General features: G+C 36.1%; 2 protein-coding genes across 2 annotated transcripts; one reads left to right on the top strand and one right to left on the bottom strand.

Annotated features, from left to right (window-relative positions):
* The first annotated feature begins 1485 nt into the window (after positions 1 to 1485).
* LOC105043838 (S-norcoclaurine synthase 1) lies at positions 1486 to 4999 on the top strand. The gene is made up of 4 exons (XM_010921555.4): positions 1486 to 2091; positions 3041 to 3288; positions 3546 to 3867; positions 4500 to 4999. The coding sequence occupies exons 1-4, from the start codon at positions 1822 to 1824 to the stop codon at positions 4743 to 4745; spliced, it is 1086 nt and encodes a 361-aa protein (XP_010919857.2). The 5' UTR covers positions 1486 to 1821; the 3' UTR covers positions 4746 to 4999.
* A 320-nt stretch (positions 5000 to 5319) lies between these two features.
* Positions 5320 to 11181, bottom strand: LOC105043839 (protein PHOSPHATE STARVATION RESPONSE 2). Its single transcript, XM_010921556.4, has 7 exons — positions 7357 to 11181; positions 7112 to 7268; positions 6916 to 6992; positions 6790 to 6829; positions 6123 to 6177; positions 5954 to 6029; positions 5320 to 5816 (listed from the first exon to the last, which is right to left on the bottom strand). Exons 1-7 carry the CDS (start codon positions 7819 to 7821, stop codon positions 5622 to 5624), a joined length of 1065 nt encoding a protein of 354 aa, XP_010919858.2. The 5' UTR covers positions 7822 to 11181; the 3' UTR covers positions 5320 to 5621.
* Positions 11182 to 13574: the final 2393 nt, after the last annotated feature.

The raw sequence follows: 13574 nt of genomic DNA, 5'->3' as shown, positions 1-13574 counted from the left end.
CTCTAGGGTTCGATGATTCAAGAGTCTTTGAGACTCTCTTCTTCATTTTTTTTTTCTCTTCGCTGGATAATTCCCCCTCTTCGATGCAAAACTCTCATTCAATCAAAGAACTCTCCATTGGTAGATCCAACTAATCTCTCTCTGTCTTTTTCTTTTTCTGTCTCTCTCAAAATCTCTATTGTCAGATCGGGTCTTGAAGCTCCCTATGGACTCTCCTTCCCTTTCCTTCATCTCCTCTCTCTCTCACCCTCATTCTCACTCTCTCACTCTTACTTCCTTTCCTCCCTCTTTCTCTCTCTCTTCCTATTTCAATACACTAGCATAATGTGGTACAAATTTTATAGTACTGAATTGGTCACTACCCATTACAACTCTAGTACCGATTCATATGAATCTTGATCTTTGAAATATAGTATAGCAATGTAAAAATCATAATAAAAGAAGCCTTAATAGCAAAATTTTTATTATATATTAAGCAATAAACTTTAATTACAACCTACTAGAAACTCTCATTAATAATGCTGGCATTCACATGGTGAATGAAAAATTCCACACAAGCTAAATCTTTATACAAAAACTCTTATTATTAATACTGACCCCATGCAATATGTTAGTTGTATATTTATTTTTCTCCTTTTTGGAACTATTTTTGAAATGTGATATGATAGTATGACAAATTATAATAGATAGTAGATTTCAATAGCCAATTTTTTTTGTACATTAACAAACTTTAATAATAACTAAATATATTAATACTAGCATTATTAATATACCTTGTATATTCAATAATGAACTTATATAATGGCCAGGCACATTAATATCAATGTCATTAACACTCAATATTCCGGTGGCAAAAATATAACTTCATACAACCCACGCAATATGGAGGGTATGATTCTTTTTTTTTTTTTTTTTTCAAACTGGTTTTGTAGAATATAATATGCTTGATGTAAGATTTATTTATACTTGATATGTTTGTTTAAAGTACATCAGACAAATAAAATGATTTTAGATGCATTTTACATATTTTGAAAGAATAAGATTAATTAGATTTGTTCTCACAAAATTGGTTTATATTTTTGAGATGTGATAAGAACATGAAAAAAAAATATATGTGAATAAGAGACACAATACTACTTCTAGGATATATACTTTTAGATTTTCTATCTGCAAAAATTTACTTGATATCTATTGCCTTGTACTAATTTGATGAATTTTTATTAAATAAATATTTGGTTCTCTTTAATTTTTAAAAATTTAAAATTACTTATATATATATATATTGTTGCTAAAGATGAAAGTATGGTCTCTTCTTCTTCTTCTCTCTGTTTTTTTTTTTTTTTTTTTTTTTAATATAACAATTTTGGGAGTGAAAGGGAGGGATGAATAACCAGGAGGATTTTATTGTAGGGAAGAGGTTAAACTAGACTCAGATGTCACATTTACCAACCATTACCTAACGCAACATTGATGTTTGGTTGCCTGCGGCCCCTTTACCTTATCAACGTGGTGGTTTGCCTCCGCCGACCTGCGCCGTTAGCGGGTGGAACTGGCCGTCCAACGACTGAGCCGGACGATGGATCTAGCGGTGGTAGGTGGTGCGCACGTGCGTGCGCGTCCGTTGACTCCATCGGAAGTTCCCCTCCTCTCCTCGAGCCGGACGGATGGATTTAGCGGTGGCAGGTGGTGCGTGCGTGCGTGCGCGTCCGTTGACTTCATCGGAAGTTCCCCCGTTGACGCCATCGGAAGATCCCATCCTTACCTCACGCCCCCTTGACATCCGACGCATTCTACGAAAACAATTCTAGCGGAGGAGGAGAAATGGAGACCGGAAACGATGGTGGGAGGCCAAAAGATTTGGGAGGCTCCATCCGAGTGGAGAATGTCCAAGCTCTTGCCGACGGTGCCAACGACTTGGCGGCTGAGATCCTCCACCGGTACATTAGACCGGAGATAAATGGTGACACCTTCAATGATGGTGACTCGGAAGACATCCCCATCATTGATCTGAGCAGGCTCCGTGATCCCCTGTTCGAGCAAGAAGAGACCTCCAGGCTCAAATTTGCATGTGAGGAGTGGGGATTCTTCCAGGTTAGATAACCAACGAATCATGTTTGCTAATTTAAGTGGGAATTTACAAAAAAAAAAAAAAACAAAAACAAAAACAAAAACAAAATTTTGTTTGGATCCATAAAAGACTGCTGCATACCCAGGTTGTAAGATTTCCCACCCTGCAACTTTGAGTAGTAGAGGAAGAGTCTTTAGAGGGAGCTCGACGCTGTTCTCTTGTCTTCTTAACCACAATAAACGATCTCCTACTCCAATGAATTTCTATATATCTCACCCATTTTCTTCTCAAATAGCAGTTCGGTGAATATTTTCGAGAACTAGGAGAGCTAAAAGCCCGATCATAAACCAGGGCAAGGACGACGTCGAATCCTGATCTCTTTTAATTAACAGGAGAGTCTTTATCGACTTGGATGGTTGGCACCCTCATACCATGCACTATTTGGAGATTAGATATGAAGTATATAAAATTGAGTCTAAAAGCTAATAATTGTCTTGTCAGATGGTACACCAAGTGAAATTTACAACTTCAATGTCCTCAAGGTGGTCCAACCATAATCAGCAAATGTTGGCACAGGATTTTTGTTCCTAAAATGTGGGATTAATCCAAGAAAATAGGTGGAACAAGTGCATTTTTAGAGGAACTTCTTACTCTGAAATTCCCTTAACATCCACTTTATGAAGCAAGATAAACATGGTAGCTTAAGAAAACAATTCTCTTTCATTCTCTGGATTTTTTGTATGTCTCTTTGCAAACACTCAATGCATCCCCATCAATCCAAAGAAATGTGCTCTTATTTGCCAAGTGATCTTGCAATGGATAAAGTGATACCCGGTCTCATCATCTTTGCCACACACAACACTTACTACACTAGTAATCCTTTTCCCCATATCCATTTGTTTTTTTATGTCTGTGTTGAACTTGATGTTGCCAGCTCCACATAATTATGCAATATCATGTTGAATTTTGCAGGTGGTAAACCATGGGATACCTGGCGAAGTGATTGAGAAAATGAGGGCAGATATTGAGGAGTTCTTTCAGCTTCCTCTCGGAGAAAAGGAAGCAGTTGCACAGCTGCCAGGAGACCTCGAAGGCTACGGTCAAGCATTTGTTGTGTCAGATGAGCAAAAGCTTGACTGGAGTGATATGCTCTTCCTATTTACTCAACCACCGCATCTCAGGAACTTGAGATTCTGGCCTGCTCAACCTTCTACATTTCGGTAAAGCAATTCTGAAAGCTCATACAAGAACACATAATTTCAAAGATGAACTCTAAATGATTAAAACACTAATTCTGCAATGTGACCATAAGTTATCAAAATTTAGAAAGCTTACATAATGATCAATGGTGTTTTTGTCTCAATTATCTCCTAAATATATAGACTAATGGTTTCTGTTTTGATTGCAAGCTGTGAAGCATAAACTTTTTCAGTGAACAAAAGCAACTTTTTGCTCATTATATTGGGAACGTTTTCAGGGATACAGTGGACAGATACTCATCGGAGCTAACGAGAGTCGCCCACTGTCTCTTGGGATTAATGGCTAAGAACCTAGGAGTTGATCCCCAAAAATTTGTCAACATATTTAAGGAGTCACAATCAATGAGGATCAATTACTACCCACCATGCCCCCAAGCTGACAAAGTACTGGGTCTCTCCCCACACTCCGATGCTGTTGGCTTAACACTGCTCCTTCAAGTCAGTCAAGTGCAAGGATTGCAGATCAAGAGAAATGCTGGATGGCTCCCAATCAAACCACTTCCTGGAGCTTTTGTCGTTAACATTGGCGATGTCATTGAGGCAAGTACATGGAGAAAAAAAATGACAGGGAGTATCAATGGAGTTTTAATGTCATGAAAGTAATTAAACACAAGAATATTGAGAAGGAAACAACTTATCTCCTGTTTAAATGTTAAATAGATCATAGATATCCCTCACGTCATACATAGTTTTCTCATCTAGGGGTCTCATAGTAAAAATATATTAAGGTGCAAAAAATTTTTTCAGAATAAGCTAACAATGCCGCTACAGCTTCGCAAACCCATATGCAGGGTCGGATCAAGTCATGTAATCATTAAGCATCGAGTCCTTGGACCAAACACTAGTAACTAAATTAATAGTCGACTAGTTTAATCATGTACCCAAATAAATTAGGGTGCTTTTCCTCCCTATCTAATTTCTTCTTGAAAAAATTTAAAAAGAAGTTTAATCATGTTGTAATAACTGACAGAGGTTAAAGTTTTCTTTGAACCAGTATAATTCTTTTGAAAAATTGGAGGTGATAAATTCTTTTGGTGGGTGCCAACTGGCTTCATTGGTAAAGTTGCTTGGAGTTGTTATCAGTTATTTTAAAGCCTTTCATCTCAATGAGGGGCATACATACATACATACATACATATATATAAACTGATTCTAGTTTGATTCTTTGACAGATCTTAAGCAATGGGAAATACAAGAGCATTGAGCATAGGGCCATCATAAACAAGGAGAAGGAACGCCTTTCAATTGCTGCATTCCACAATCCCATTTTTACCACAATGGTAGGCCCACTTCCAGAGCTTGTCAAGGGGAGCAAGGAATATTACAAGACCTTGAGCTATGAAAATTTCTTGAAACACACATTTTCTAGCAAACTTGATGGGAAGAGTGTCATCGACTGGGTGAAGTTGAAGCCGTAAAAGCTTTTTCAAGATGTTATAATCTTATGGAACAAATATTTTCTGTGTTCATATGTAAGATTGTCAACTAGTATAAGGTTGTCCATGTATTCGTTGCTTCTGATCTCTATCTAGGAGTAGGAGAGCACAAATTGAATGATCCTTATAAACAAAATAATCAGCATTCTGTTACTCTGAGAGGAGATTTCTTAGGACTTTGCTGAAAATGACCTTTTTAATGAAAAAAGAGGTTAGCCCACTTTATTAGAAAATAACTATAAAGTATCAAGTACTTGCTTGGCTGTTATCACCTCTTGCTGCTTGGACAAGGGGGTGAGGTTTCTGTTCCAGTTAGCATTGGCCCTCAAGGAGGTGAGGTGGATATGAGGGAGCAGGTGGTGATTAGCCTCTCCTAAACAAGAGAGAGAGGGAGGGAGAGAGAGTACATAAAGTAGCTGTAAGATGTCAATGTACAACTGATTCTATATTTTCTCAACTGCGTTACAGATTTAGTTAATATCTCATGTAGGCAATAAATCAGATGTGAGAAAAGCTGTTTCACACAATATTGCAAGATACAAGCTTCACATTTAAAGATCTAGAAAATCTACAGGCTTATCATTCAAGTTTCGAGTATGAAAATAGGATTTACAACATTGGCGTATAGCAAGATCTAATTCCCTAATCTATTAGTAGTTTTTGATTTTGACAGAATGAGGACCTATGAGTATTTATCCTGATACTACTCATGAACACAATTTCTCCATCAAGATTCTCAAAGTTCTTTTTCAGATGCTTTGCCTCTCTGTTTGTCCAATTTCAGACTATACATGTTGATTACCTTCTCGTAGAACTTGAATTCTCTTATTGTTTCTGATCAAATTTAGATGCAGATGCTTAGGGCTCTGATTTAGCAAGAATGACCTCTTTGTTATTTTCATATTCGCCATTGGATGAATGCTCTGCAATACACTGGTCAACACCTTTAGTTGAGTTGTGATTCTCAAAGAAGCTACAACTTTTTTGCTGAACGAACATATTTTCCAGGTAATTTGCATGCTCCTCAATTCTCATCTGCAATTTTTTCTGGAACTGCGGCAGTAAACAGAAGCTGACATCAATATGAGTAGATCATGAAGAAAACATGGTATTCAGTGGCTGGAAATGAAATTTATTGCAATCTGTCACTAGGTCATGCTCAAAATTTTCCGAAATGTATTCAGTGTCACCTCCAAATGGTCATGCAAGCTTTTCTGGACATCCATTTGCATACGAAGTGTTTCAGAAATCTGAAGTCCTACATTCCTGTAATGTAAAAACATATTATACCCAGAAGTCCAGACTATCCAACTAGCAAGATATGCTGGCACTGGAATAAGAGAAAAGATCAAATGTTACCCCCTAAAATTTGATAATGGCATCATATCATTATTGATTCTCTTCCAATTCTTCCCTGTCGTATCAAAAGGGACCATGGTTATTTTCTCATATGCAGCTACTGCAATTGTCCCCAAGTCTTGGGTAAGAAAGCTTACAATCTGTCCCTTTGCATCAAAATAGTAAATAAATAAATAAATCGGACAAAAAGAATGGTTCGTATCTGCAATGCTGCTTTGGAATTTTAAACTCCACAAATCTATAGTATATCATTGCAGAACAGAGTGGAAAGAGGACTGTTTGAACTTTGATTGTTACAGGCTGTTACAGCTTCTCATGAACGTGGATGATTGTTGACTTACAGGACATTAACACACTAGGCTAGGTGCTCTGTTTGTCGATGCCAAATTAATTAGTATGAAATCAGAGGTGTGTGAAGATTTTAGACATTTGTGATAAAATATAAGGTAAACAACAACATATTTTAAAGTCCCAACAAAACCAGTGTTCCATGCTGACATCTATCGGACGTATCTTCTGCTCCCAGTGAGAAAACATGAGTAAGGTCACGAGTGAATTTCACGGCAAAAATTTTCTTTTGTATCAGCTTTGCCGAAATTATTATTCATCAAGTTCAACCAGAAATACCACAAAGAACTCAGCCAACATGAGAAAAGTTCTGATATACCTCCATGGAAATTTGGCACGCACTTGGCAGTCCGATATTTCTGCAGACATGAGAAACAGACTGATAAGAAAAATCAACAGAAAATAGAAAGGAGTGGTAAAAACATTTCCAAAATCCAAAAATTACCTGTAGATGGCTCTTGATGTGAAGAATTGTCAACCCTTGTGATTTCATAAGTGCTAATATTCCTTTTGGAGTTGCTTCTGCACTTAAAAACCAAATTTTGTTAGAATCATCATCTCTTCTCTTGAAATATCAAACATAGAGGGAACTCCATAGCATCAAGGTATTCTGCTTAGGTATTGGACTGCCCATTACTTACTCATTGCCCCTCCAAGATGATTAACAGCTTCTACAAACTGTTCATGTAGTTCATGTGTCCATCTAATACGTTGTTTGCCAGTCGCTGCACCACATGACTGCATGCTACTATGAACTGCAGTAGTTCCAGTCTGAGAATTTGAAGAGTAGAACATTTCCTGGAAAGGAAAAAAGGAATTACAAGCCTTAGAACCAGATATCAACATCTAATCAAGAAATAAGACTCTCAAAAAAATTCAGGCTTACCCCATGTTTGGATCCTCCTACTCCCCATGACAAATCTGAATTATTCCCAATTCTAGTGCCCGTACATGCAAGCTCCAAGCTAGTACCTTTTGATTGCAGAGATCTAACATTATCATTATTTTGAGCTTGACAATCAGTAGGAAAGTAAATGCTCGAGGCAGCATCTAACTTTCCAGATGATTCATAATTAAAATTAGTCATTTTTCCTGTTATAGTTTGGTGATGAAGACCCAGATGTTGCCGAGGTTGCAGAAATTGGGTGGATCCATTGAACAACCCAGAAAGTGAACTCTGGTAATTGGAGTGATGAGACTGCTGAAGAACCACTCCACCATGTGATGCACGGTAGTAGTTGTTCATAAAATCAGGAAATGGAAAACCGGATGTTAGAGACTCAAAAGATGGAGAACAGATAACTTCCTCATTGGAAGTATATGAATTTTCCATCTTTCCCTGTGGGTTCATTCTCAAGACCAGAGAGCTTTGTAGCTGTTTTCCCACAGAACAAGAAATTACAGGAAAAATTGATCCAACACAAATCAGAGATTACAACTAAATCAATGTTTAGGCTATAATATGTGCATAGTTCACAGACTTCTGATTCCTTTTTTCAATGATGAAGCTTCCAGATACTCCTCTCAGGTTCTAATTCTCGAATCTAAGCATATGCAACAGCCTCCATCCTTTAATCATAGAGTTAATAATTTTAAATTGATCATATACCCCAAATGCATGAAAACCCTTTATTCTCCATATGTGAAAGAATTCTGTATCATACAACAAGTCTGTTAGACTTCACTATCCACAACCATCTGCAATTGATTCCACACACCTTGTATTGCAGCATCCAGAGATAAGCAATTATCAGCCATAAAATAATTAAACAAATTCCTCTTGCCAAACATAGGGCTCTTTTTCTCCTGAGTTTTGCTTAGAATGGATGATTGCCATGTGTCAGAGCATGTCACAAATTAATGGTCACTATGATTAGCCCAAGATGCTAAAGGTTTTATATCATGACAATTCACTTCTCACCTCACATGATCTGATTTGTGCTTCTTCAGCTAAAGAATTCAGAATCAAGTCAAATAGCTTTCACAACAGAACCATTTGAATCACTTGTAATTCAAGTGTTAATGTTTGAAAGGAACCTAAAGTAGGAGAATTGATTCGCAAATGCAGAGAAAATAAAGATGATAACTCTTCTACATATAGTCCAAGAAGAGAGAGAGAGAGAGAGAGAGAGAGAGAGAGAGAGAATGAATCGTCCCCTTGAACAAGGAAAACATAAGATCATGGTGTTCATTGGACCCACTTGGCAGCAGGGATTCCAGCAAAATAATAATAATAATAAAACCAGCAAGAAGATGCAGGAAAGGTGAGCAGATATGGTTTGTATTCATATTCTTTGATTCCTTCCCTTTAAGCTTCTTGAGAAAGCATGTGAATATGACAACTAACACATATAAGAAGTGTTGAAAGTGGTGCATGAAATGTTCTGAACATTCATAGCAACAACCTGAGTCAACTCATCCCTGGGTAACAACTGGAGCCTAATTTCTGAGTTTTCTCTCAACTCAGAGAGTTAACACAATATAAACCTAAGGTACTGCATCAACCAGGACCAGAATGACATAGTATGTAGGAAGTGTGTTCCTTTCTATATACTTTAATAAGGTTTTAAATCCTGTGGGACGAAGGTGTCACGTATCTCCATGGAACTGGACGCTCCACTGTCCCATCTTGTCCCATCCGATAGCCGTCCCGATCATGCATCCCGGTAAATATCCTCATTTTCTCTCCCTTCTTTCATTTGTTTCTTTTTTTCTTTTCTTCCTTTTTTCTTTCTTTTTCTTTTATCTTCCTTTTTTTTTCTTTTCTTTTTGTTTCATTTTCTTATCCCTTCCTTTCTTTTTTTTTCTTTTTCTTATTCTTTCTCTTTCCTTTCTTCCTTCTTCCTTTCTTTTTCTTCTTCATTTTTCTTCTTCTTCTTTCCTTTCACTTTTTTCCTTTCTTCATCTTCCTTTCTTTCTTTCCTCTTTCTTCTTCTTCCCCTGCACGGATGTGTTTCAAATCCCGACCCCGTCCAGATTCCGTTTTCTCACAAGAATAGGATGGGACGGCCAAGATGCCCCCCATCCCTCGGGACATAAAATCTTGTGCTTTAACACTTTGCAAGTGTTCTCAATTATCTTCTAATAGATATCTACCAGTTATTAGAACAGCATAGCAATTTTATAAGTGTATCTAACTTCAAGTTCCAAGTAATGAAAATTTTCTATAGAAAAAGTTCCAAATAATGAAGAACAGGAAAATTAACAGATAGAATGAAAATGGGAGACTTAAAGGGGATTGATGAGATTGGCTAAGTAGTTTGAGCTTCTATGCAACTACAGCATCTCCAAATATGACTCCTTGCAAAAATATCCATGAAGTATGCTCTCTTGATAACTATAGGTAGAACTTTAGTTTTGCTTTAAGAAAATTATTTTACTAGAGCATAGAAGTCGTGATCTTGAATTGCGAATAGGAGAGCTAAGCTCCAAGAATTGGAATCATAGTATGCTCTCTTGAAAAAGTGAGACTTAAAGGGCATTGATGCAGATAGGCTTAGTTAAGTAGTTCGAGCTTCTACGCAACTACAGCATCTCTTGGTATGACTCCTTGCAAAAATATCCATGAAGTATGCTCTCTTGATAACTATAGATAGAACTTTAGTTTTTTTATGAAAATTGTTTTACTGGAGCATAGAGGTCATGATCTTGAATTGCAAATGGGAGAGCTAAGCTCCACAAATTGGAATCATAATAGGAGGATCAGTAGCCCTTCTTTCTTATTTTCTTGGCAGCATCTCTAATTTTATCCAAACACAATTTGTGATTTCCAATAATCTTCAAAACGCACAAAAAAATGGGTTTCTTGAATGTGTTTTGAAAACTTGAGTAAAATCTTTAAAGTTCATGAATTATGCTCTCACTTTAGCAACCTTTGGCAGCTACATAATTAGAGATCAATAACAACATAGAATATCTTCAGATATATGGTAAAAACTAGTTAATGTTTATAATATCATTTCTTATTAAGATTGTGATGTCAAGTACAGTGATGACATATTGTAAGCTAGTTCTGACCAGTCAGATCATTGCATTATCAATTAGTAAGCCGTTAATAACTTAATATACCAAAAGTAGGATAGGATACATATATTTGCATTCTACATGGATATCCCAAAAAATAGAACATCACCCCTTTTGGGCAATCTTACGGTCTTACCATTTAGATTGTCAGCAAAGCAAGAGTGCCATTAATACACTGCTCACACAGAACTATTAAAGCATAATTTTAGAACATTAATATCTGATAATAGCAACACTACCTAGGAACTAGTATCACCTCTGGTGCTGTGTGAGAAAGTATTCAATAGGAAGTCCTCCTTTCATTACAAAGTTCCATTAGAAGTGTCATGTAAACCAAAATGGAAGATTTTTAGGACTGCAGTGGGGCAACAAAGTAGATAGTTGACTCTAATTGCATAGATTAGAACATTTGGTTGAGAAATTCTTGCACAAGACAACCCAATTTTAACAAATAAAATAAAAGTTGCATGAGATTTTAGTTAAAATATTTATTTGATATTCATCTACTATTCCAAATGTAGGGAAACTCTCTCCTCTTCTTTTTTTCATACCAATTTCTTCCGACTTCAACTAGATTCTTATTTTTGATGGTACTCCTACCGACTTTGAAGTCGCCAATTTGACTCTAACAAATAATATATCTAACAAAGAAAGATGCCAAAGAGAACCAAAATGAAGAGATCTGCAGCATTACCTGATCAACCAAGCATCACTTTACCAACAATGAAATTTGTACTGGGTCCCAATTGAAATGAATCTAGTTCCAATGCTTCACAAGAATGAAGAATAAATAATTAATCGCAGCAAACTATACGTGGTTTACCACTAAATAAGTTACAACCCTTTCTCGTCAGTATGAAAAGAAAAAAAATAATAATAACTTTGAAAGAATATCCCTTCTCATTAAGGATTAAAGAACCCTGCTCTCTACAGCATTGGCAAAAAAGTCCGAGTGTTATCGAACAAATAAGAATTAGAAACAGTTAATAACCCTGAATAGAATCACATGAAAGAAAACTGAAGAAGATCTCGTAAGAGAATGACCTAATATAATTACTTTCAAGAGCAATACCAAAGAGAGATACTCACAAAGAAACCTCTTGAGAGACCCATCCACATGCTGCTTCTATTTTCTGTTTAATGCCCCTACTCAATCTAGAGAGAGCACATCTTGTACACTTATCCATCTTCTCTCTCGTCTATTAATTTTTCTTTATGCTGATCCAAGAGAAGAAATTGCCCACCATTTCTCTTTGCTCTCTTCTGCTGCTCAGAATTGCACGCCAAAGCATAAACCTTTGGTGAAAAGAATATCCGGGGAGCAAAATCAAAAAGGGATTTTTGCATGAACAACCCTGACGTGTGTTGTATTAAATAAAAACCCCGACGTCGTTATTTACACTTTGGCCCGTGTACGTTGCTGTATTCGGCATATAACCCTTTCTATTATTTGTTGTTGCATAAATAATTTCAATAGTTATTTTAGGGTAAGAACATGCCCACTGCTTTTCCTCTTCCTTATTTCCCTTCCAATGATCTCCTAGACCATTTTATTGCCCTTTCCACTCTATCAGGCACCTCCTCATGAGGGCAAAATGTTCTTGTAACATGGCTTGGTAGAAAACATTCTGAAATATTCAACTTAATAGAAATTTCTTAAGAGAGAGGATGACAAAACTTCAGCAGGTTTATCCCACGTCCCTCATCAGAACGTCAATATTACATTCTCGGTAGCTGGTTCTTGCAGAGACACCACAGCAGTTCAACTATACCAACTGTTCTCATTCTTTTTTGGGGGGTAACAGACTATGCTCATCCTTTAAAACAAAATAAAATAAAAAATAAGATCCTTTGTAGCAAGCACAAATCCCACGTAACTTAGTAATCAATTGTTTGACAGCTGGTTGTCGATCACTACAACCATTCCACTCTCATTCCATGGTAGAGGTCCAGAACTTAAGCAGGCAAAATGTTTCTAAGAGATAGATCACAAATTCCAGATAAAAAAAAATTTCAGGTTCCTTGGGAAACCCGGATAAAGTGTGTCCAAGAGAAAGGTAAGATAGGAGAGCACGGATGGATGCAATCAGGAACCCAAAAATGTTAGTGATGCTTGTCGGAATTAAATTCTGGCATCAGTTTTCTTGTTTCTCAAAGATTAAACATTTCCTTTATTAGTGAAATTTTGTTTACCATTGTTAACCTCTTCGCACCATCCACCATATGAACAATTCCATTGATCCAACATGCTTCCTATGAAAAGGTCGTGAAAGATTTTTCCTTTTTTTGTTCCATTGAATTGTATGGTCAAATATTTTCTAGATGAATTCTGTTTCTCCCACCAATAACTTTCGTATATAGATAAATATGGAGGAAGTAAAAACCTCCCCCAGATTTATTTCAGGAGATCCTTGAGTTTTTATCTGTGCAAATTTTTCTCTAAAATTAAAAAAATAAATATCTATAAATTTTTAAATAAATTCAAATTATTTTTAAATTAAAATTATTTTTATATAATAAAATATATTCGAATAATCTGAACATATATTGATATTGAAATCAGATAATATGCGTAATTCTGTATAACTTAAATATAAATTCGTACAACTTAAATATAGATCATGAATCTACGTAATCAATCTGTGTGAACCGCAGAATCTAAAAATAATTTTTTAATATTTTAAAGAATTTATTTAATTTAAAAAATTTAAAAATAATTTCAGATTTATTTAGAGATCTGTAGATAATTTTTTTAATAAAAAAAAAAATAGATCAGGAGAGAGAAAAAGAAGCTTTAGGGCTTAGTTAGTACTGTAACATCTGGCGATAACTCAGACAGACGAGGGCTCAGAAGCGATAAATTACGACACGGGATTTTTAAAGTCTATGAGATCGGAAGTTTCCATGGTTCATGACTCATGAGAAGCCATACAATCTATTTTATCTTTAAGCTTTAATATTTTTTTTAAAAAAGAATGCTGCATCTGAAAACGAGGGCTTGGCCAAGCCATTCAACGGTCCTATTTCTTCTTGAGAAGAAATGTACCTTTGATTTGGAACTGTAATTGCTCTAACAAGAAA

The sequence above is a fragment of the Elaeis guineensis genome, chromosome 4 (genome assembly GCF_000442705.2).
Source record: "Elaeis guineensis isolate ETL-2024a chromosome 4, EG11, whole genome shotgun sequence".
NCBI classification, from domain to species: Eukaryota; Viridiplantae; Streptophyta; class Magnoliopsida; order Arecales; family Arecaceae; genus Elaeis; species Elaeis guineensis.
The sequence above is the reverse complement of the archived record's forward strand: the minus strand, read 5'-3'. Positions and strand labels throughout refer to the sequence as shown.

Bases quoted from the DNA above. Each gene is read 5' to 3' on its own strand.
- LOC105043838 (XM_010921555.4), top strand. From the start codon at position 1,822: ATGGAGACCGGAAACGATGGTGGGAGGCCAAAAGATTTGGGAGGCTCC. The intron at 2,092-3,040 runs GTTAGATAACCA...TGAATTTTGCAG, and splicing joins AGGAGTGGGGATTCTTCCAG to GTGGTAAACCATGGGATACC. The intron at 3,289-3,545 runs GTAAAGCAATTC...GAACGTTTTCAG, and splicing joins GCTCAACCTTCTACATTTCG to GGATACAGTGGACAGATACT.
- LOC105043839 (XM_010921556.4), bottom strand. From the start codon at position 7,821: ATGAACCCACAGGGAAAGATGGAAAATTCATATACTTCCAATGAGGAA. The intron at 6,178-6,789 runs GTATATCAGAAC...TTGATACGACAG, and splicing joins CGTGCCAAATTTCCATGGAG to GGAAGAATTGGAAGAGAATC. The intron at 5,817-5,953 runs GTGACACTGAAT...TTACTGCCGCAG, and splicing joins GCTTGCATGACCATTTGGAG to TTCCAGAAAAAATTGCAGAT.